Source organism: Aquila chrysaetos, chromosome 9 (genome assembly GCF_900496995.4).
Source record: "Aquila chrysaetos chrysaetos chromosome 9, bAquChr1.4, whole genome shotgun sequence".
NCBI classification, from domain to species: Eukaryota; Metazoa; Chordata; class Aves; order Accipitriformes; family Accipitridae; genus Aquila; species Aquila chrysaetos.
In genome coordinates, this window is record NC_044012.1 from 20,894,112 (window position 1) to 20,917,603 (window position 23,492).

The 23,492-nt window shown below is 56.8% G+C and overlaps 2 protein-coding genes across 3 annotated transcripts in view; one reads left to right on the forward strand and one right to left on the reverse strand.

Annotated features, from left to right (window-relative positions):
• The window catches only part of NECAB2 (N-terminal EF-hand calcium binding protein 2), an 86,983-nt gene extending 69,045 nt beyond the window's left edge, over positions 1-17,938 (forward strand). The window contains exons 6-13 of the mRNA XM_030026637.2: positions 11,364-11,500; positions 14,533-14,651; positions 14,834-14,913; positions 15,721-15,777; positions 15,907-16,019; positions 16,341-16,418; positions 16,761-16,852; positions 17,009-17,938. Coding sequence (XP_029882497.1) covers positions 11,364-11,500; positions 14,533-14,651; positions 14,834-14,913; positions 15,721-15,777; positions 15,907-16,019; positions 16,341-16,418; positions 16,761-16,852; positions 17,009-17,037 — 705 coding nt within the window. The 3' untranslated portion in view covers positions 17,038-17,938. The remainder of the gene's footprint in view (positions 1-11,363; positions 11,501-14,532; positions 14,652-14,833; positions 14,914-15,720; positions 15,778-15,906; positions 16,020-16,340; positions 16,419-16,760; positions 16,853-17,008) is intronic.
• Positions 17,903-22,759, reverse strand: SLC38A8 (solute carrier family 38 member 8). Of its 2 annotated transcripts, none has more exons than XM_030026635.2 (10): positions 22,572-22,759; positions 21,873-22,071; positions 21,513-21,666; positions 21,244-21,348; positions 20,864-20,921; positions 20,482-20,596; positions 20,205-20,352; positions 19,918-20,117; positions 19,673-19,724; positions 17,903-18,116 (listed from the first exon to the last, which is right to left on the reverse strand). In XM_030026635.2, the coding sequence occupies exons 1-10, from the start codon at positions 22,740-22,742 to the stop codon at positions 18,020-18,022; spliced, it is 1,299 nt and encodes a 432-aa protein (XP_029882495.1). In that variant the 5' UTR covers positions 22,743-22,759; the 3' UTR covers positions 17,903-18,019. The 2 variants fall into 2 exon arrangements, with proteins under 2 accessions (XP_029882495.1, XP_029882496.1); XM_030026636.2 differs by having other exon boundaries at positions 18,004-18,305.
• Between the last annotated feature and the right edge of the window lie 733 nt (positions 22,760-23,492).

The following is a 23,492-nucleotide window of genomic DNA, read 5'->3' on the forward strand; positions in this document are numbered from 1 at the left end:
GCCAAGTGGGGTTTTGTGCCCCCCGACGGTCGAGCCTCTTGCTGTCTCTGCAGCTTTTCTGCGAGGCTGGATCCTGTACAGGGCTTGGTGCTGATGCTGAGCATTGTGACTTGCGAGCAAACTGCTTTGCTTGTGAGATGCTCCTGCTTCTCTGTATTAAAATAAGCATTTCATCAGCTGGAGAAAACTATTGATCATTTGAGAGTGTTCCTTATTCCCTCCCTTTCCCCTCCATTAAGAGAAGTATTGGGTGCAAACGATAAATGAAGCCTAACCTTCTTCTGTGTTGGCTTTCTGTCGAGAGGTGCCTGCTGACGAGAGGGGTTGGATAGCCGTGGTATTTAATTGCTGTTTATATTTCTCACCTTAAAAGACAACTGATTATTTCTTGCTCATAAAAAGAGAAAGCAGCAATTATCTCGTGCTGGAGGAGCTCATAAAGTATCAGCGGTAATTAGAGTCAGTAGTGGAAGGTCCCATCCAGCAAAACAAAATCTGTCATTGAAATTATTTTCCAATACATTGATGTCCATGCTGCCTTGAAATGACTGCCAGTGATGGTGGGAATTGCAAAGTTAAATTGGAGAGAAAGGAAATGAACTTTCAGGATCTAAAAAAAGCTGACGGCAGGAGATGTTCTTGTATAATTTTCATTTACTGTTTTATAGTGCAGTCAGCAAATATCAAAACCAATGTGACTGGGAAGGACATAGTTTGTGTGTCTGGTGTTGAAAGATGTGTGGGGTGCAGTGGGGGCTGGGGGACCGGAGCCAGGTGGATGCTGTCCCTCCTGTTTGGTTACTGACCCCCCTGCCTCAGGCCGCCTGCTGTGGGACGGTGCCCACCCGCTGCCTCCACCACCCCTGCCAGCCTTGATGGGTGCCACGGATGGGGAAGCGGGGGACAGTGCGTGGGGAACCGGAGGGACGGCACTGGGGCGATGGCTACGACTGAACAACACCCTTACCGACACCCCAGGAAATGTGTTTAGCTTGGTAAAAAAAGGACATTTTGTGGGTTTTTGAACCCAAGAGGCTCAATTAGCCCCGTTCCTGCCAGGTACGGCTTCCACCGCCTGCCGCACTGGGGTTGCTCCTGCTCCCTGCTTTTGCTAAATAAGCATTTTGCAGTGCTGAGCATGGAAATATTAGCAAGGCTGACCCTTAGCAGTGAGGCAAACTTTAAAATCAAGCTGCAAAGAAGTCCCAAAAATGCTGAGTAAGGAACACCCTCAAGGACGAAGCAGCTCAGATTCAAGGTCAAATCTTTCCTTCCTGGAGATGCTCCTGTTGGGCACCAGACAGGTCCAAGAAGTGCTGGTGACTGTCCTTGGCGGTGGCCTGTCCTAGCTGGAAGCAAAGTGCTTGGAAAGCAAAACTGCCCAAAATCTTTTAGCTGAAACTGCAACAGCCTCCCATGCACGTACTGGAATGAAATGGAGCTGATCTCTCTGGTCCTCCTGGACATGGTGCAGGGGAAGGCTGTGCCACTCTGCTTCAGTGGGGACCAGGAGCAGGGTGAGCAGAGCAGGGAAGGGGGTTGCTGACAAATTAGGGAGGGATTCGGAGACTGGCTTCAGGGTGGAGTGAGGGGCAGCAGGAGGGATTTATGGAGGAGGCCTCAGGACCTGCAGGTAGCCCTGGGGCACCCTTGGCTTGATGTTCAGCATCACCTTCGGTCCTGGAGGGGAGCAAAAGGAGACGTGAAAGACGGTGTTTCACTCCTTGCTTGCTTGCTGCCAGCTCCGCCGCCAGTCTATCACTTGCCAAAGTCCTTTTTATCTCATTTAATGGACCTGGAGTGGAAATATGAGCGAGTGGTGACACATCACACACCCCCTGAGAGCCTCCTTGTGTCAGGGTGCCAAATACAACACGTGTGTCTTATGGACAGGCACTGTACCCAGACCAGCTGCAAACACATTTTCCCCTGAGAATCATTATTTAGATGAGAGAATATCTAAATCATGAAGAGAAGACTGAGTGTACTGACCTTCGGTACCAGCTGCTGATGCTCCAGCAGCACTAGGGAGCTCAGAGGTATATACATATGGGTGAATAGGTTTGCATACGTTGTTTGTGAGTTACATTGTTCCTGCTGTAATTCACCCTTCTTGTCTCTGCCCTAAGACATGTCGTCGTAGTGAACAGGAGACGCCGGGCTCCTGGTGCTCAGTGGGAGCTGCTGCAGCAGACCTCCTCTCCCTGCTGCTGGTGCTGGTGTGGCCGTGGGTCTCCCTGAGCTTTCAGCCACCAGCAGCACACTGCAAAGCAGCGCTTGTTTGAGCAGCCCAGTTACAGCCCCAGAGCAAGCACCATCTGCCACCAGTCTTGGATGCTAAAAATGATGGATTTTTTGTTTGTTTGTTTTATAGCACAGTCCAGAACAGCAATATAGAGTGCTCTCATTTGCATTCTTACCTGCCAATGCTCTTTTTTGAATGATGACACCTCGAGATAAAATAGTCAGTAGAAATAATCCTTAAAAATAATCTTTTCCTCCCACCCTCCAGCTAATCCTTTATCTCGTCCTTTCATTTTACCTGAGCAGGTTTTCTCCGGCTCTGCTGAACAAACTCGGTGTTCACGCCGAGGTCACCTGAGGCTCCTGGAGCAGTGCTTTGCTGCGGCAGGAGGCTGGCCCGTGGCAGGGTGTAACAGCAACACGGTGGTGGCAGCTCTGGATAGTGCCCAGCCCAAACAGCATGAGCTGCACGAGGCTTCCCATAGACATCATGATCTGGCCCCAACTCGGCTCGCACTGAGCCGTGGGGGTTACATGAGCATCACCTGAGGTCTCCTGGTCGGGGCTTGAAGCCTATGGGGTACCACTGCAGCGCAGCACATCTGTTGCTTCATCTTTCCTCCTGGGCGAATTTGTACCCCACCGCACATCAGGCTCTCCTCTGGAGAAGTGCTTCTCTGGCTTCCTTGCTGCCGAACACGGGAATAGTTTATCTCCCGGTACTTTGTACCTGGTTGAACCCCAGGAGATCCTGCGCACCTTGTCATCCTCTTCCCCCTTGGAAGTGTTTGGATCTTCTTTAGGGGTCAGGATGTACGCTCAAATGGCCAGTTTCGGGGAGGCTCCGAGCATTGTCTGTCCTCACCTTTGCGGCATGGAGATCTGCCCTGATGGGGAGAGAGATGTTTTAGGGATTATGAGCTGCTTTTTTGCTCCTTTCTTGGATGGGTGATTTTATGATGAAACACCAGCTTTGAAACACTCCTGTAATGCAGTTAAAGATGTATTCATGGTGAATGGTTTTGTCTGAAAAAGGAAAGGAGTGGTGATGGGGCGGTTAATTGGTGAAGGCTGAGTCATTGTTCCATATATTTTAAAAGATACTTTTCTGAACAATTTCAGTATCAATTTCTGTAGCAAAAAAATGATGTGGATTTCTGGAAAAGTTATAGAACTTTATAGTTCAAGAATCATCTAAAAGGAAACAAGGCATATTTGTTTATCTTCTCAGAAAGGATTTCTGCAACTCTTCTCTGAAATTAATTTAAGAAAATATTGCACTGCAAATTCGAGCCAAAAAGTGCTACTCCAGTTCTGCAAGAACTGAATTTTCCCCAACTTTTCTGTTCAGACTCCAGACCAGAGAGCTGATTCTCCGTGCGATGCCATCCGGAGCGATTTCCTTGCCAGCCCCGCAGGCCTGTGCGTGAGATCCAGCCGGGCTGCCAGACTGCCGGGGAGCACAGCGGGGCTGGCAGGGAGATGAATCTTAAGAAGGTCCCTCTTGGAGCTTATTTTTAGACTAAGATGTTTATTCACTGTTCTTCTGCTTGTCTGTCGCTGCAAAATTCATGTCCCTCCTCTCACTCTAAGAAGGAAAAGCACCTTCTCTGGAGGTCCTGCTCATGCTGCCCTTGCTCCAGCTCTCATGGACCTCCTGTAGGACATGGTTTTCCTCCTCCTTCCTCCTGTTTTAAGGCTATTGCTCCTGGGATTAGATAAATTGTATGGTGAAGGGAATAAATCCACCAGACATCAGTGCTGTGGTCTTGCCAAATAGCCCAAGAGCAGTTTTGAAGGAGCCACCAAAAGGAAGGGCAGGGACCAAGTCAATCTGTAACCAGCTGGCACAACCAGGCTGAGCCTTCAGCAGCATGACCATCCCACGTCGTTACATCTGCAGGGTCTTTTGAGTAGGTCCTGTTTGGAAAACAAAGTCTGTACTTTCCTTGGAAAACTGAAATAAAATATGTATTAATTTACTGTCTTGTGGATACTCAATACAGCTAATTAGGAACTTGTGTGAAGGGAAAGGCTAATTATAGCCAGAGTGTTCAGAAGTAGGAGGCCACGCTTTGTTTCGAAGTCTGTTCTTTGCCTGCTAAGTAAGTGGATAGGGTGCACAAGTGCCATATTCCTCTTGATCCATAGGTGACTTCAGGGGGTGTGCTGTATAGTGCACGCATGGGCCAACAGCTACCTGCCCTTCACATCCTCGTGGCTGCAATGAGAAATGATGGGATTGTATTGCAGCAAGGAGATTTTCTAATAATGAGAAGAGGGAAGTCCTGTGATAAATTGCTTGGGAAGGGTCCACGGCAGGAGACCTCCAGGACCAGACAAGGAAAACATGAGCTGAGAAGGGTCCAACACTGAGATTTATAAAAGGAGTATTTTATAGCAAAAGACTTTTAAAACCCATGTGATAGCATCGTCTTTTTTTTTTATCTGAACAGGTGTCTCATTTGTTTTTTTAAAGCTGTTTCAGGAAGGCTGAGGGTCTTTCATATGTTAATGCTTTCATTTATCAACTATTTAAGTGTCTGTTCTCTTCAGGTTTCTTCTACTGATTATGTGCCAGGCAATCAGTTTTGGGTCTCCGCTTTTGAAGGGATTTAAGAGTCGGGGGAGGGGAAAGGAGCAAGAGGCAGGTCTGAGTGTTATTCTAATTATAAGAAAATATCTCTTGGAAGAAAACAGGCAATTATGAGCAATGAATTTAGATCAGCCACTCAGAGGTTACAGCACAACACATGGCTGGTTTTTAAAGGGGTGAGTGGGTGGAAGATAACCTCTCCGTCATCCTGGGATGAGGTTTGACAGAGGTGTTTCATGGCATGGCAGTGGGTTTGTTGTTGGGTTGTTTGTTGTTTTTTTTTTTTTTTTTAACTGGAGGAAAAGTGTGAGTGAAACAGAATTGGCTTTAGTTTCCATTTGAAAAGCCTCCTCGGTTCAGTGCCATTGCTCTGTGGGCGTGCTTTGGCGGTGGTTGGAGTTAATAAAAATTGGAGAAGCTGTCAATGTCCCCAGGCTTGGTAAATGTCAGCCAATTTGGCCAATCTTGCTGAAAACCAGCACTGGAAAGCCTCGCTGGTCAGGCTGTAATGCTGCAAGGCAAAGGGAAGGTGCAGGGTTGTCGCGGGGGGGGGGTCTCTGAGTCCGTGGGTGGTGCAGAATCATTTATATTTTACATCCTGTAGTCTTAACGAGCTAAATAGTGACCTTTAAAAATGCCAGTGAAGAAGCTTTGAGATGCTCAACAACATTGAAAATATCCTTTTTCAGTCATTTGATACCCCCAGGAACATGGCCACGAGAGCCCAGTTTTAGGCATCAGTTTGCAATGCCTGGTGAGGGATGTTCGACACCGGTGTTGGCAAGTCCGAGCACTCAATGGCACCAAAATCCCAGCTGTGATTTGTACAGGTAACACATCCCAAGGGTGTTTTCGTTAATCTGTGCCAGAGTTTGGGCAGATTTGGCGCAGGTGCATATAGAAATGGAAAGCCAGAAGAGCTGTGGCGGGGCTTTGAGCAGGCTGTGCCCCAATGTGTGCACCCGCTGTGTGTGGGAAGGTGCGTTACAGGCACATAAAAAGCCTGTGATGTGAAGAGGGGGGTGGGGTGTGGGGCTTGGACCTCAGCTGACTGACCAGAGGACCCAGTACTGGGCAGTATTTCCCCAGCTATCTGTGGCTAAAGCAAGTTGTCCTTTTCCCACTCATTCCTCCTCTCATTTTTCAATGTCTCTGGCTCATGCCCCAGTTTGTCAGACGATGACGCTTTCCGAGGCTCTCCTGAGAGCCATTCGCTGCAGAAATCTCAAGGCCATCCTTTCAATGAGGCTTTTACATTTGCTTCTCACTGCAGATGCATGCAGCCACCCGTTTGCAGCAGCAGACGTCAAGGCCAGGTGGCTGGGGATGTAGTAAAGGGAGAGATGCCTTTCTTCACCCTCCTCTGCCTCTTCAGAGGCCACCCTGCTCCTTCCTCAACCAAGGCTTGCCAGCAAAACACTCTGCAGTGGGGCAGTATCTGTCATGCCAAAGTCTTTATAGCCTTGAGCTAATGGACTAGCTGGATGGAAAAGAGCAGGCTTGGAGATGTGCCCCTCCAAGAGCTTCTGGCACAAAGCGGCTTCATTGAGCAGCAATTATTATATTATCTCAAAAAATATTTTAACTTCTCAAGAAAAGCAAGGAGGAAATAACTCTTCAGGGTGGAATTAATAAGACCAATTCTCATTATACTTCCCTAGGACAGACTGACAAATGTTTTAATAAGATGATGGGAAGGATTCCTTTGGAGCTGGTCTTCTTAATGACTTGTTTTTGCAATGCCAAATAAGACATGTGCTCCAGGAGAGCCTGAGGGATTGCTGAAAAGCCTCTGAGCACACACGTTTCAGACTCGGCTCCTGAGAGCAAATGTCACAGCTACGTTGGCAAATGGCCAGAGTCAGTTAAGTGGAGGAAAAAAAGCCCACTGTCATTTTAATTTCAGAGCTATTGGACTTACTGGCCTGCCAAAAAGCATCACAGACACCCCAATATTCATCTGCACTGGCTGGCATAGCTCTGTACCCAACATGCCTCCATTCAACAAATCTCAATGTAAGGAGTTAAGCTGTTTTAAATGAATGTGGGAATCACCTGTATGATTTTTCCTAAAGCTGAACCAAGATTATAGGCTGTAATTAGGTAACAAAATCCCAACATTTAACTACACATACTCTCGCAGCCTTATATTCTAGCACCCAGAGCCAGTCTGCGTGATCAGACAGCACTCGACATAGCCTGCGCCTTTATAAATACGATTTTCCAAAGGGAGCAGGCTCCCGTGCTAGGGAGAGCGATGCATTCACACGAGGCATGGGAAGGGTTGATGAGGAAATTGTTTGGTGGCATTTGCAGGAGAGAGGCTATAGAGTCCTGCAGAGCAACAGCAAAGTGGAGGTAAATAGCAGCACGTTACCCCATTTATGTAATGTACAGATTGAAATGGAAAAGCAGTGGTGCACTCTTTGCACCCCTGGGAGAGAAACTGAGTGTGGGATAAACAGCACAGAGCAGGTGTAAAATCAGTTGATGAGCTTGGAGTGTCTGTGGGGGATGCGGTACGTGGTTTGGACAACTATCAGAGGAGAAGAGGACAAGGCAGTGGTGTTGCGGATCTCGCTGGAAAGGGACATTAATAGGGAATTACTGTGTCTTTACAGTGCAGTAGTGCTTGGTGCAGCAGTGGGGCTCTCAGGGCAGGGGGTTGCAGCCCCCAGCTCCAGCCAGCCCCACACTTGCAGCCAGCCCCCACGGTCGGCAGGGCAAATCATGTCCCAGAAAACCCGTGCTCTTAATTAAAAGAATAATCCCATCGGCCACTCAAAGGAGCACGCACAGCTCCGAGTTTAGCAGCGGCAGCTCCCAGAGGCCTGCAGGTCTATATTAAATTCACAAGGAGGGACATAGCCCCCAGCCCTCGGGAACAGCTGCCCTCCGCCAAGGCAGCAATCAGATCCCCAGCGCCAGCAATCAGAGCAGGGCTGGCTGTGAGAGTTAATCAAAACCTATCTGTAATTAGAGCAGAGCCTGTTTGAGTGCCTGATTAATATATTTACGCCTTCATTACGGGCAGGCTGCTGGTTGCAGGCAGGGGTGTGTGCAGGGAGAGCAGCCATAGAGGCGGGGAACCACAAAAGAAATTGTTTCAGATCCCAAATGCAATAATATGTCTTTGCCAAGGAGATTTATTGATTTAATACACCCTCCTTAGCCAGACTGTGTAGTGGGAGATGTATTAAATGATGAAGTAATTGCCTGGGCAAAGGGGAGGATTTGGCCCAGTGTAGGGCTCTTTCCAAAGCATGCCAGCAGAGGAAGAAGAAGGGTGATGTACCTTAACAGTGAATTTAATACAGTCTATACAGACTTGTTCGGATGTGATATCTATGTCTCTGTGTGTATGTATAATACAGTGCTTGGAAAGAATACACGTATACATATATAGTATATATTGCACGTTCTGAGAGAGTTGTGAGTATTTTTCTAGGGTGAACAGAGATCGTCCACCTATCCAGGAATATTTGTGACTAGATTTAAATTTTTTTTCCCAATCCAAATGCTCAACAAATGTTTTCACGTCACTCCCTTGGCTCAATTGCTGTTTATTTGTCTTGAGGTGGTGCCTGTGCCTCCCACAGAAGGGGCCCGGTGTGATGCTCCACCAGCTGCCGCATCCATGGTCCCAGGCTGCCTGTTCATCACTCTCCCTGCCTGCCCGGGGTGAGGAAAAACTGGGCAGGACTTATCAGGAGATGTCTGAGCTCTGTATGGTGGCACTGGCATCCTGGTCCAAATAGTCCAGCAGCAACCCCCTCCGTAGCAGGCGAGGAAGCGCAGCCAGCCCCAGGAGGCTGCGTGGTCTCATGGTACGGCACCCGCTGCTCCACTCCCCAGTAAAATAAGGCAAAATCCCAAAGGGGAGAGCGAGGGAGACATTGATCTTTGGTTCCCCCCGGCAAGGCAGAGGTGGTCTTCAGGCAGCCCCGATGGGGACACTGCTCCATCATACTCATCGTCCCGTGCTCATTTGTATGGGCGAGTGGTGCTGCACCGGCTGTGCTTGGTTTCAGGGCGTTACAAATCTCACTATTAACAACCAGCATGTGAGCGGGTTTTTCTAAGCTGGTTGACCTTGTTTTCAAACATCGCCAGGCCATGGAGGAAGGAGATAACTTGGAGGCGATCACTCAGTGTTAAGGGTTGTGTTTCTGAGGCTTTGATGATCCCTGGCCAGGGAGATCTGCCCTGCTCCTGCCCGATCTTCTGACGCATCTCCCCGTATCATGCACTGATGCCGGCTTTCCTCCCTCTGACCCGCCTGTCAGATAATGGTGGTGCTGGTGGAGCGTGCTGGGCTCTGCCAGGGCTGCAGAGGAGAGCATGCTCCTGCTTGGAGAAAGGCTCAAAAGGTGGCAGGGTCCCATATGCACTGCCGAGTGCATCCCCCAAACCTGAGGAGCACCCCGGTGCTTGATTGTCATGCAGCCTATGGAGTGCCCGGAGCCAGTCCTATCTCCGTTTGCCCAGTGTCCCGGGATGGGCTGTGCTGGTGAAAGAGCAATGCAGCACATCAGTCCCTGCCCTCCTTATGCCCCGCTCCCTGCCACCCAATGGTGCTACAGTGAGCAGCTGCAGGAGATCATGAATACCGCATGGCAGTTTGCTTCAGCATCACTGTCCGGCAACAATCACCGCATCGTGCACTTCCCCCAGAAACACTGTGGCTGTGACAGGGAGGGGAGCAAGTTTTTTGTGTTAGAGAGAAGTCATTAACCACCACACTAGTTGGATGCTCAAGAAGCCGTCAAGAAACTTGTGCTCCCCTACCAAATCAGGGGTGAGAAATCAGCTCTGCGACCAGTTTCCCCAGAAGTGTTTTTCTTTAGCTCATTCTCCTTTTATGATTTAAAATAAGAGATAAAGGCCCTCCAGGTTCTTGCAGAGCTGCTCTGGTTGCCATGGAAATAACCCTCGTTAATCGCTTCACCATAAAACAAGAATAATTTGCTTTGGGGAGCTTGGGGTACTTATGTTGTGCCGCTGAGTGCTCAGATAACTGGTGGTGCTGGGACCACTCCAGTCTCACCCTGAGTTTGGTCATTGCTGGTTACATGCCGGGAGCCAGGGGCATCCATCCCCATCTCATCGCACCAAAAAGTTGTGAGTCCTGGAGGAGTCCCATGCAGGAGGTGCCGGCACGCAGGGGTTTGCCGGGGCCACATGCTGTCCCAGCAGGCACTGATGGGTTAGAAAGAGTCTGGGGAAAAAGTGATGCTAGTGAGTTTGGGTTTAGAGGAGCCTTTTTTTTCACCACAAGTGTTTTTAGCTCTGATGCTGAGTGGTTAGCTTTAGCCAGACCTGGTGTGGCCAGTAGCCTGGCTGGGCTGGTCTTGGTGTGGTTGGGCTGGGGTCAGACCAGTTGGGCTGGTGTTGGACTGGTTGGAGTGGTGTTGGGCCAATGTTGTACTGGTTGGGCCAGTATTGTACTGGTTGTGCCGGTGTCTGTCCGGTTGTGCCGGTGTCTTGCCTCTGCCAGTGGCTGGCAGGAGGTGGAGGAGCAGGACCGTGCCATGGGCAGGGCACAGCAAGGCTGTGCTGGGGAAGGGGCCCTGGCTGCTTTAAGCAGATCGGTTGTGCTGTTAAAACATTTTATTAAGTGTTTTCTGTCTTGGGAGGGTTTGGATTACCCTGGGAGCTTCTGTTGCTCAAACAGCTCGTCCTCCTCCACCAAAGCTCCCCGGGAGCAGCCTGCATCCTGCTGAAGGCACTCATGCTCTGCGGGCTGTCTCCATCCTGCCTCTGGCCCCAAAAGGCCAGAGCTTTCCTTTTCTCCCTCTTCCGAATAAAAAACTCTAATACCAAGATATGCTGACGCTCTTGTCTCGCAGCGCGGGATGGAAGGGAGGCTGGGTGGGGACTGCCAGAGCTTTTTGCTGCTGGCTTGAAGGCATCTTCAGCTTGCAGCTCCCCAGTGAAAGCCATGTTCATCGTCCCAAACCCCTTTTACTTTAGCGCTGTGTTGGCCATGCTGTTGTGGACTAAGGCACTAAATAACATGATGAAGTTCTCAGAGCAGGGATCTCCAAAGCACAGGAGGGGCCACTTCTCATACCTGCACCCACTGGGTCTTGCCCTGCAAGGCAATAGTCAGGTAATTTAAGATCACAGTAAGGAGAGCAACTATGGACTTCGGGTAATCGCTTCTTTACATTGCTTTATTTTATATAAAATTTATTTATTTTATTTATATTTATTATATATAAATAAAGCAATGCTGATGTGCCTCGCTGCCCACACTCCCATCACAGCCTCTATAAGTCTGTCCCAGGGGTGGATGCTGGATGGGGCTATATGCTGGCCGACCCACGGAAGCTGGAGGGCTATATGTTTCCCGTGGGGTGGGAAAGCATGTGCTCATTCCTCCTGTGGCCCTTACAGTTGGGGACATGGAGGGGACCAGCTTGCGTGTGGGATGTTGGGTGGATGTTGCACCAGCCGGGGTGCCCGCTGGCACTGGCCGCTCGGTGCTGGGTCTCACCGTGCTCGCTGTCTGCCTTGGCAGGTGTACGAGAGCGGCAGCAACGTGGACCAGTTCGTGACCCGCTTCCTGCTGAAGGAGACAGCGAACCAGACCCAGTCGCTGCTGAGCTCTGTGGAGAGTGCCGTGGATGCCATTGATGAGCAAACCAACCCCGCCAGGTCTGCAGCACCTCCTGCCCTCCTCTCCGCTTCCCAGTTGATTTTGGTGCACGGGGGGTGGAGGGAAAGGATGAGGAGGCTGCTTTTGCCGGGCAAGGGAAAATGCAGCGGATGGTGTGCGGGAGCAAAGGGGAGCCAGGCAAGTGGCTGCCTTTCTCTTTGCCTCCCTTCCCAGCTCTCTGAGAGCTCTTGGGACTTTCCTCTGCCACTCTGTCTTGCCCTGTCTCTTACTCTCCCGCAGCCCGAAGAGTCCCTCTTGACCCCTTCGCCCACAAGCGGTGCAGGAGGGGATGCAAACAAAGGCACAGCACCCTGGAGCTGGGCTGGGCAGCGCTGGGTGCATGGGGCTGCTTCTCTGAGCAAAACCACCAGTCCCATCCAGGGCAAAACACAGGCACCAGCAGCGGGGTGGCTGTGTCTGGGGTGTGCTGGGGACAGCCCACGGTGGGGGGCTTCCCGTGCTGGGGATGCTGTTCCCCCTGCCGGGGCACCCAGCGGGTGAAATCATCCACAAAGGCAAAAGGTGCTTGTGCACTGGGGACAGGTACTGCCATCCACAGGCCCCATGTGAGGGGACCATCCGCAGCCCAGCAGTCCAACACGTGCTACCGAGCTTGGAGAAGACGGAGACAGTTTCAAGATTTCTCAAGTGCTGCCAGGGCTGAAATAGAAGGGGTACCCGGCAGCATAGCCCAAACCTCAGCACAGCCCCCCTTGGTGTCACAGTGTCACTCACCTCCCTGGAGTACCGCCGTCACCAGCTGTAACCAGGACAGGTTGCCATGGAAACCGTTCATCAGATGCTCATGAAGCGAATCCCTCTCCTGCCATACCTGCAATCCAGGAGCCCACGGGATGCTTGGGGGGGAAGCCTTGGCTTCCCCAAGCCGTGGGCAGGCAGAGGGGGCCGAGGCACATGGACCACAGAGAGTGAAAATCCCAGCTCCCACACCGCAGGGGCTGGCGTCCCCAAATGCTTCACTGCAGCCAGGTCTTGGCGTTTTGGGTTTTTAACATCAGCAGCAGTTGCATCCTGAACAGGCGGCAGTGGGCTGCTCTCACGGGAGCTGTTGCTGCCTGGTACACAGTGAGACCCTGGGCAGCTCCGGTGACATCTCACCAGCTTTCCTAAGAGGAATGCTCTGGGTTTCATCACCCCACATTGCTTTCTTCTCCCCATTTTGGAAGGAAACTGCTGGCCTGTGGCAAACCTTGTACAAAATGTGGAAAAAGTAAGAGCTCCTGGGAAACAATGAGGAGGAAACAAGCCCGACATCAGATGGAACAATTAGAGCCCATGAAAGACTTTGCTGGCTTTTATTTGCTGACGTGTGGGCCCAGTTCATAATGAGGACTATTGTAGTTGTTTTCTCATGGTGGTAATAGAAAAAATAAACCAACAACCACAAAAAATTATCATCTCATGCATCCGCATGAAGACAAAGAGGTGGCCTAAAAAACCACCAAAATAAAGGGCTGTAAAACAAAGTGCGAGAGCAGAACATCCAAGCCTGAGACACCTCATTAAATTGTGATTAAAAAGAAATCTCTGTCTCTTCTCACCTAATTTCCTGCCTATTGACTGGGGATTATTCAGCGCCAGCAGTGGGATTATTGCACAGCCTGTAGCGACGGGGATTTTCCTGCCACCTTTATCGCTGTTCTTGCTTTCTTATCTTGGGGATGTTCTTCGGGACCAGATCTGCTTCTCACGTTCCCATGTACGTGGCCAAGTCCAGACTGGCTGATTTTGGAGGACAACAGCTGCCTGGACATTGCTCCCTTGGCACCAAAGGAGCCAGCTGAAATTGTCGAGCGTAGTCAGGGAGGGTAGAGAGGGCACCCGCTGCTGTGCTTCGGAGGGAGCCGGGTGCCTGGGGAGGGACAGGAGGGCAGGGACAATGCTGGCCAGTGTTGTGCCCATTGGCTCCCCGGTGCTCGGCGTGTTGCCTCCAGCTGGGATATCCGCATGGCTGGCAAGAGATGCCGAGAGGAGCCAGGGCTCCCGGGCACCTCCATCAGTGGGCAGCTGGCACGGAGCTGCTCTCGCTGGAAGGAAACGCTGGAAACCCTCTGAGCCGCTCAGCCTCTCCCTCTGTGGCTCAGGCTTCCCATCAGTGGAGGAGGAAGGAAAGAGAGGCTCATCCTTCCCAAAACCCATTCCCATCTTGCTGCACACAGACGGCAGCTGCAAACCCTTGTGGGGGTGACAGTTCTTAGCATCCCCTCTGGCTTGCAAATGAACGAGGGCCTGGGGGGGGACCACCAAGGAGCTGGGGCTGGATGGTTGTTGATGTCTCAGGGGTACGTGCATGCATGAGCATGTGTGTATGCACACACACGCACACATTCCTTTTCTCCAAGAGGTGTTGCAGGATGAGCCAGGCCAAATGGACTTTGTAGCCCCAGAGGAAGAAGCAAGGTGGAGGAGATGCTACGGTGGATGTGTCTCCATTCTCCAGGAGAACTGCTGCTGCAGCCTGTTGATGGGATGCATGGCCAGGCTGCCGGGTGGGCAGGCTTCCCCTGCTCATGGGCAGCAATTTGGGCATGGGCAGCCTATGTGACAGCACCTTTTCCCACGTGTTAGTCGCCAAAGCCATCCGACTGCAAAACCAGCCCCATTAAGGTGCAGCCAGCCGGCTGGGCACAGCTACTGGCACCCAAATGCCCAATGTTGTGGGTGTCTGCCTAGGGAAGAAAAAATCCCCAAGGGCTGCAGGAGATGCCAGGAGGGCTGCTGCGGTGTTTCATAAGCAGGAAAGAAAAGTGATGGCTGCTGGGAGCAGCCCACTGATGTTGCTCTAGTTCTGACCCACTCCCCATGCTGGGTGATGCTGAAGGATGATACCGGAGGGAAGCCTGTGCTGCTTGGGCATGGTGCGGGCACTGCTGCTCTCCAAGGGGTCCGGTGTTGGTGGCAGAGCTGCCAAAAAGGCTGCCCCGATGTCGGCTCCCTGGGGCTGGCTCATGCCGTGCTGTATGTGCCCGGCTCTGCCCTCCCTGACCGCCCATGTGCTCTCTGGTTGCAGGCACTACCCCAGCAAGGCTGGCCACGGTCTGATGGACACCTGGTACGACAGCTCTGTGCCCAGCTACTCTCCCACCAGCTGGATGGTCCCCAGGGAGCATGGGAAGAGCTTCCAGACTGGTAAGCAATGGCCGCTTCCCAGCAGCACTGGCAGCCTGGGGTGGCTGGGGCCACTCGGGGAAGGGAGCTCCGGTCCCCGCGGCAGCACGGAGGCAACGCTTGACTTCCCCGAAGGGCAACAGGGCTCTTGGGGGTGTCTGCGGGTGCCTCTTGCTCCATCACTGCCTCCCGGCTCTGCACAGGGTCCCCCGACACCAAGGCGGAGGGGCTGGAGGGGCAGATCAACAGGCTCGCCGAGCTGATCGGCAGGCTGGAGGACAAGGTAAGGGCCAGCATTTCCATGCGTGGGGCTGTCCCTTGGGTGTCCCCGCAGCCCCAGCACCTTCCTGCCCTGGTTGGGACAGAGGTGATCAAGAGGTAGCCATGCCCATCCCTGTGCTGTGGCATGCACGGGCCATGGGTGGGAGCTGGGTTGCTGGTGGTGATGGTGTTGGAGGATATTGCATCTGACGAGCTGATGGCAGCTATTGAATGTGGAACAATTAACTGAGTTTATTTAAACAAGGAAAAACATAAGGAAGAAGACAATGTCTCTTGCAGAGGCAGTCTTACTCCATCTAGGGACTGAAGGAGAAAATGTTGCAGTACAGGAGGGGTTTCTGAAATCCTCCTGGTTTGCACTTTCAGGGCAGAAGGGGACAGGGGAAAGGTGGTGCTGTACATGGCAGCAGAGAGGTGCCATGAAGGTTGAGGGCAGAAAAATGTTGACCGTGGTTGCCAGAGGAAATAAGAGTGTGCCCGGGGCTGGGAAGGTGCAAGTGGGCACTGAGGAGGGATGGGTACCCCTGCTCATGCCACCCCAGGGACAATTCAGGGACTGTGAAAAGGTGACAGCTATTTTGGGGCTGATGCGAGGACGTGGTGTTGGGGATGTCGGCTGCACTGGGAGCACGGGAAGCTTTTGCAGAGGGTCTTGATGGGAGGGCGTTAAGGTGCAAACAGCTCTCAGAGCCATCCCCTGCAGAGAAGGGGGAACATCCCATAATGCCAAGCACGGGGACAGAAACCTGCCAGCCTGGGAGGGACACAAAGCCTCAGCCCCCCCCCCCCCTTTTCCCCCCTTTCCCAGACTCTCTGGTTTGACCTGCACCAGCGGCTGTCGGACAGCGAGAGCACGGCTTGCACGGTGAGACTGCCTGGCCACCACCCATGAGGTGCTGGGGTGTCCCTGCAGCGTGGCATCGGACTTGGGGGTGGGGGGTGTCACCGTGTTTTTTGGGTCTCACATGCCGCTGTGTTTCGGGGGGCCCGGCAGTACCTCCTCCTGGTGCGGGATGAGATGACGGTGTCGCACAAGCATCTGGGCGAGTTTTGCAGCTCCCTGAAGCAGTACCTGAAGAGCGTGGCCGGGGAGCGGGACTGCTTCCAGTGGGTACCACCGGCAGCCGTGCAGCGGGGGGCTGAGGGGGGCAGGGGGTGTCCAGCTGCCCTCACAGCAAGGGGCACTCCACCAAGTGAAGGGCTGAGGCAAACCAGCCAGGATTTGGGGGTGTAGTGATGCTTGGCCACCAAAACCCTTTTGTATGGGCTGGGGAGTGCTGGTGGGGGGGGGGCTCCCCCAACCTGGGCTGCTGGGGCTGGGGTCACCCCCCTTGGTGGCCCACCCTACAGCATGCCTGTGGCTGCAGAATCCGAGGGGGGAGGGATGCCCCATGGTTCAGGGCTCACCCCTCTCCCCGCTCCTGCCAGTGTCACCGCGGTGAAGCTGCCCGATGGGGTCACCTTCATCGTCTACGAGTTCTGGGAGACTGAGGAGGACTGGAAGAGGTAGGGGAGGGGGCACAAAGAGCTCATTTTTGGGTGGGGTGCTCCGGCGCGGAGGGGTGTTGGACCTGCTGAGTCCCAATCTGCGTCCCCTGTCTGATGGCAGGGACGAGGATCGATCTGTCTGTCCTGGGGCTGTCACTGTAAAGGGGACAGGGGCTTGGGAGGTCTCTGTGCATCTTCTGCCTGGGGATGCCTTTGGACATGGGGGAATGGGAGGTCTACACTGTCCTGAACCATGGCAGGGTGCTTTGCCCAAGCCCCTGCCAGAGCCGACGGGGTTGCAGGGGGCTGGGATGGCGACTTAGGGGAGGCTGTCGCCCACTCTTTCCCACCCGGGCGCAGGCACCTGCAGAGTGCCACCTGCAAGGGCTTCCAGCACGTCAAGGTGGACACGCTGAGCCAGCCTGAGGCCGTCTCCAGCGTGGCCGTGCCAGGTAGGAGGGTGGCTGCCCCGCGGGGTGGGGGAGAAGGACCCCTGGGTGGCCAGCACCACTGTTGGGGAGCTGGGGTGGGCAGGGGGCACGGGGCAGCGTGGGCTGGGGTGGTGCGGGGCTGGGCAGAGGTGACCCTCTGGTGCTGTTCCTCTGCAGCTGCCTGGTGCACCCTGAGCCGAGAGTGATCACTGCTGCCGGGGGCCCGCCAGCATCCGTCCCCGCTGCGGGGTGGCCGTGACTCCCTGCGTGGCTGGGGCGGGTGGGAGGTGTCGGTGTGACCTGTCTGCAGTGAAGGAAACCCCTGTGTGTGTCCCCAGCACCCCATAGGATCCCCCCTGCTGGCTACCCCATCACCTGGGTCACCTCTCCCTGGAGTGGGGTGGTCTGGGGGGGGGGGGGGGAGTTGGAGGGAGGTAGGGGGTGTCCCCCTGGGGTCTGCCAAAGAGCAGCTGGCAGGGTTTGGCGGGGAGGGGCATCCCCCAGGCACGGGCAGGCAGGGAGTGGGGGAGGCAGGGTGCAGGCAGCCAGGTGATGGGGAGGGGGCAAGGCAGGGGTAGGGAGCCAGTGATGAGGAACAGGGGTGGGAGTGGGAGGCTGGAGCCCCCCTGGGGTGGGTAAGTTGGGGGTGTCCCTGCTAGTCCCCAGGGCCACCCAGGGAGGGGGCTGGGGGGTGAGACTGTGCCTGGAGCAGTGTGTGTGTGCCTACAGGGACGGGGATCCTTGTCCCTGGGTGGGGAGGAGTTCAGGGTAGCCCTGCTCCTGGGGTGCCTTTTAGTCCTGCGGGGTGCGAGTGGTCCCGAGGGGTTTCCTTTGCGTGTGTGTGTGTGGTGGCAGCAGGTGCCTTGCAGGTGTGGGGGTGGCTGTCCTTCCCCCCCCCCCCTTCCTGGGTTCTGTACGTCTGTCTGTGGTCTGTCTGTGGTCTGTCTGTGCGTGTGCAGCGCTCGCTGCCCATCCTGCCCCCAACCCGCCGTGCGTGGGGATCCCTCAGGGTGCATGGCGCAGGGCCCTCGCCGATACCCTGTCCCATCTTTATTAGCCGCTGTACAACGGGGACGGTGATGCCAAATAAAACCACAATGGGATCCAGCAGCGTAGCCGTGTCCAGGGTGGCTGTCCAGGGTGGGGGTGGTCATGGTGGGGGGGCACAATAGCGGGGTCCGCTGCCCCTCAGTGCAGCAGCCCCAGCACGGCCAGGGCAGCACTCTGCCCGCAGACGAAGGCGCCGCAGAGCACGGAGAGGACACCCCAGGCGATGAAAGCAGCCCTGCGGGAACACGAGCAGGGGGCCGGTGGGACAGAACCAACCCCCAGTAACATGCCACCCCCTGGCCCCCGGCCCCCCGGGTGTGGGGCCCTCTGCGGGCGCTCAGCCTTCTCTGCTATGGTCCTCTGCATCGCTCCCAGCGGATGGCCAAAGACCCCGGCAGCCCCTCCGGCTCATACCCCGTGCCCACTGCAATGATACACGAAATCTGGTCAAAAGCCTGGCAGCTGCCACCACGAGACCATCCCTGGTTCTGCTTGTGCCCGGCAGCCCCGCTGAGGGGGCACAGACCCACATCAGCCCCCCACGCTCAGGCACGGCTGCTCCCACACACACCCAGTCCTCACCCTACTGCCACATGCCCCCACCCCTGCCCCCTCCCCAGCTCCATCCCCAGTCCCGTGACCTGTGGGTCGGCACCTCCCTGTCCCCCTCTCGCCGGGCACTCAGCCCCCCTTCTCAACCGGACACCGAGCCCCCAGGACATGGCACTCACCCCCAAACCCCGGTGCTGCTCTGTCATGGGGTTGTCGGCACCGTGCGCCTTCCCGAACTGCCCCAGGCAGGCTGGGACTGTCCCCATCGCTCCGGCTCATGTTGTCCCCTCCTCGTGATGGCACTCCCGGGCTCACGCCCTGGCGGGTTTCCCCGAGGCACCCCTCCAAGTCCTTGTCGCCCACCTGGGTGCCCCTGCTTACCTCCTGCCTTGCCCCCCCAGCACTTCAGCATCCCCAGAGGCACCCTCGCCCCTGCCCAGACAACCTTGCCCCTGCCCCCGTCCCAGGACACCCTCTTGGCTGAGACCCCAAGGTCTGGGGGTGCTCCCTCCAGCTGCTATGGGGGACAGGATGCCCTCACATCACCTCCATCCTCACTCAGACTCTGCTGCTCCCCCTCAGGCACCACAGACACGCTTTGGCACATGCTTACCCCAAAACCTGCCAGCACTGTGCCAGGTCCCCCTGACACGGGCCGCTGCTGTGCCCCAGCCTCTCCAGCCGGGAGTGGTGATGGGGACACACCACCCGGGCACAGCAGACGCTGAACACCTGATGACTGCCTGCCTTGGGGCACCGTGCCCCTCTGACCCCCACCCGAGCCCCCTCCGGGTTCCCCAGTGCTTCCAAACCCCACGGCTCTCCTTCCTCTACAGCTGTTCTGCATTGCAAGGGGTCTGGTACCCGGGCACCTCTGATGCCTGGGCACACCCCCAATACTTGGGCACAACCCCATTGCCTGGGCACACGCCTGGTACCCAGGCACATCCCCAATGTTTGGGCACCTCCCCAATGCCCGGGCACATCCCTGGTATCTCCAATGTCAGAGCACATCCCTCCATACCCGCCCTTGAGCTCCACCACAGACGTCATGTCCCGCAGCAAGTGCTCCTGCTTTCAGTGCTTACAGATGCCCCAAATCCCCCTCCTCATGGGGCTCCCACCTTGGCCAGGGTGACCCCCAGGGACCCTGCCCGAGCCATGGGTCATGGGATGCTGCACCCTGCCCCTGCCCGTACCCCTGCCCTTGCCCGCACCGCCGAGCCCACAGACACTCACTTTTTGCGTGGTCTGAGGGTGCGGGTCCCAGTCATGCACACCAGGCACAGTCCTGCCGCCAACGCAGAGGCTCAGCCCCACTGCCATGGCACCCCTCGCCCAGGCCCCACCGTGGCATCCCCCAGAAGCACTCCCCTGCACCCCCAAAATGGGGCCAGGATGAGCCACCCACCACAACAGCCCCACCGCAGCGACGCTCTTGGCACCGGTGACCCCCTGCCCTCCCTCCCACTGCTCACTCTTGCCTGGGAAGATGAAGATGAAGAAGGCGCTGATGCCCCCAATGAGCTCAATGACCTTGCCGATGTCTGGGACGAACAGGGCGATGGCGAGTGTGGCGGCCATCCAGGCGACTGTCAGTGCCACCCGGTTCCGCTGCTCGTGCGCCTCGGGTACCGCTGTGGCCCCGCGCTTGGGCGTTGACCACACATCTCGCACCACCGACCTGGGGAGGGTGTCGGGCTGGGCTGACGGCACCCAGCAGAGCCACACGGGCCGGGGGGAACAACCTGGCTCGCCACCGCCCCCTCACCTGCCCAGCAGCACCACGATGGGGTAGATGGTGACGATGGAGACGCCGAAGAGCAGGCGGGCGACAGTGACGATCGGGTCATTCCCTGGGTAGGACATCAGGACGTCGGACGCCACGGCCTCGCCGAAGGTCAGGTAGCCGTAGAGCCCTGCCGATGGGGAGGTGGGCGGCCGTGCCGGTGAGAAGGACAGAAGAGCCCCAAGGAGGATGGATGAGCCCTGGGGCCGGGGAACCCCTGGGGCAAGGAGGGGATGAAGGGCTCCGGTGCTGGGGTTACCGGTGAGGGAGTAGATGAGCAGGCAGATGAGCATGGAGAGCACAGAGACGGTGACCCAGTGGGAGAAGCTCTGGTTGCGCATGCTGCTGTAGATGGCCACGCAAGCCTCGTGGCACTGCAAGGCAGGGGGGGGGATGGTGCTGGGGCCCCATGCAGGGACAACCCCCACCCCCAGTGACTTCCCTCCCATCCGTGGGTGCCCTGTCCCACTCTCGCCCATCCCCAGGGGCTTGTGTCCTGCCCTGCAGCCACCACTGGTGACAGCCATGGGTCCCCTTCCCTGCAACCCCCCCCCGCCAAGGGATGGCGTCCCCATGGTCCGGGACGCTGCGGGAGGCTGCCAGCACCGCCCCGGCAGCCGGGGACTGTGCGGATGACCTACCTGGAAGCCAAAGCAGATGGTAGGGATGACGCTGAAGATGGAGGCCCAGGAGGAGGCCCTGTGGCATGGGGGGGGGGGGGGGGGGGGGAAGTGCAGAGCAAGGGGTGTGAGGCTCCCAGACGCAGAGGGGACCTTGGCGGCATAAGCTGTGAAGCCTGCAGGAACCTTCTGCCCGGTGATTTTGGGAGATGGGGGGATTGCTGGGGTGAAAGCTGGGGCTGGGGGCTGCCACCCACCCACCACCCTGCCAGTGCTGTCCCTGGCTCACCCCCTGCCCCTCCATGGCCACTCCCCGCACAGCCTCCAGCCTTGCCCCATGCCACTGCTGATGCCACAGAGGATGGGGTGGGAGGGACGTGGGGCTGACCCCCCCCCCCTACCTGGAGGACTGGGGGGGCTCAGACGAGCTCAGGCTCTCTGCCTGCAGGTAGTATTTCAGGATGATGACCAGGGTGAGATAGCAGGCGGCCAGCGTGCCCAGGATGCTGCCAGGGTATGGGAGAGCATCAGCATGCAGACCCCTGGCAGCCGGGGGGGCATGGGGGTGGGTGGGAGGGGTGTCCTGTGGCCCCACAGGGACCTGGGAGGAGGTGGCCGGGGGTATAGGGTGCCCAGGGGTGGGCCACCACAAGGGTGGCCCAGGTGGTACCTGGAGTACTTCTGGAAGCTGATCTCCCTGGGCACAGAGAGCGGGAAGATGACGAGGATGCAGAGAGCAGAGAGGGTGAAGCGCTGGTCCACGTACCAGGGGGGCGGCGGGGGGGCCCCACTCAGCGTTCCATTGGGGTACAAGGAGTCGCATACTGCAGGGAGCAGTGGGGGGGTCAGCAGCGCGCTGAAAGGTGGCCCAAGGGGGTTGGGAGCATCACATCATGCCAGGGCCAGGGAGCCCCACATCCTTGGGGGGTCCCAAGAAAACCCCAGGGCTGCCCCCAGCCCACATGGGACCACCTGCCCCTCACTCCTGGGAGCCACCGGCCCCGAGCGTGGTCGGGGGGAAACAACTCACGTTTCTCCAGCTGGTCACCCACCACTCTGAGGAGGGCCACGGAGATCATGAAGAGGTTGAGGAGGAAGCAGACCTCGCAGAGCTTCCCCGCCGCTGCCCCACACACCGCCCGGACGACCCCCTGGTAGGTGGGCTGGGCGCTGAGGGCTGCAGCGTAGCCCAGCACCGCCAGCCCACTCACGAGGAAGACCAGCGAGCCCTATGGGGACAGGACCCGGGAAGAAGCACCACAGGGACTCTCCATCACCCCCTGGACCCAGGGGGGGACCCAGAAGGGCCATGGCCAGGGACCAGGTCGCCAGTCAGGTCACCTTGTGGCCCCGGGTAACACAAGCCAGCAAAAGGATGGAGAAACAGCCCTATGTGATACTTTGGGTTTAGATTTGAGGTTTTGGGGGCATATAGGGGACCAGCCACCAATTTTATTTTAGGTTGAGCTAAAAGCCAGCTAAAAGCATCTCTAAGGCGGCAGCGGCTTTTGCACCCCTGTTCTCCCTTTCAGCCTGGATCGGGACGCAGGTACTGCGTGCCGTACAAAGGGAAGGGTGCCCCCGCCAGCCCCCCCAAATGCCGGGGCAGGTGAACCCCGCCTTCCCCTCGCCCCTTTTCCCCAGGCCGGCAGGTATCTCGGCTCCCTTTGGGGATGCCGCTGCCGTCCTCCCCACCCCGGCTCGGCCCCCCCCGACCCCCCCGCCTTACCAGCTCCACCAGGAGGGCGGGGGCGGCCCCGCCGGCCCTGCCGAAGGCCCAGGGGAAGCTCAGCAGCCCCGCTCCCAGCGCCGACTTCAGCATGATGAAAACGGCGCCGGCGGAGGAGAGCCCGGCGCTGCCCGGCAGCAGGGGCCGGCCCTCGCCCGCCGCCCGCTCCATCCCGGCGCCTCCTCGGCAGGGCTCTGGGCCGGGGCGGGCAGGGGGAGAGCAACCCCCCCTCGCCCCCCCCTCCGCCGGGCCCCGCGGAGGCGGGCGCGGGTGAGCGCGGGGGCTCCGCGGACCCCCACCCCCCGCACCAGCGGGGAGGGGGCACCGGGGGACGGGGCCAGAGCCGGTCGTGGGAAACCCCACCCGAGCTTACCCAAGGAAAGCCCCGTCCTGATCCCACCCCGGCTCGGGTGCAGGGGAGCGGGCATCGCCCCAAAGCTCCCGTGGAGAGCGGGGGTCTACGGTTCATGCATCGCCCTGGCTCGGGACCGGCGGTCCGCGTCCCGCCCTCTGCGGGCATCCCCAAGCCTCAAAGAGCTAGTACAGACCACAGGAAAACCAGCAGCTCCCAGCATGGGGCTTGGGCTGGGCAGGCTGGGGCCTCCCTGTTCCGGCTGCATTCACATTTCATCCATGAAAGTCCCACCATGAGGCACTTTGGAACATCCCGGGGCAGGGAGGGCGAGGGAAGGCGGCTGCAGCGAGCGCTCTTCAGACCGTTTGGCTGGTTGACGCTTCTCCGCTCCTTGGGTGCAGGATGAGGCCAGCACCCCTCGGTGTCTCCGCAGCAGCTAAAAAGCCCACCGGGCACTTGGGAGACCTTAGTGAGGAGCCACCCCATCCCATCCCCTGCTCCACGCAGGGAAAGGCGGTGCCGGGATAACAGGATGGGGTGACTGGTGCTGCAGGGGACCCACACGG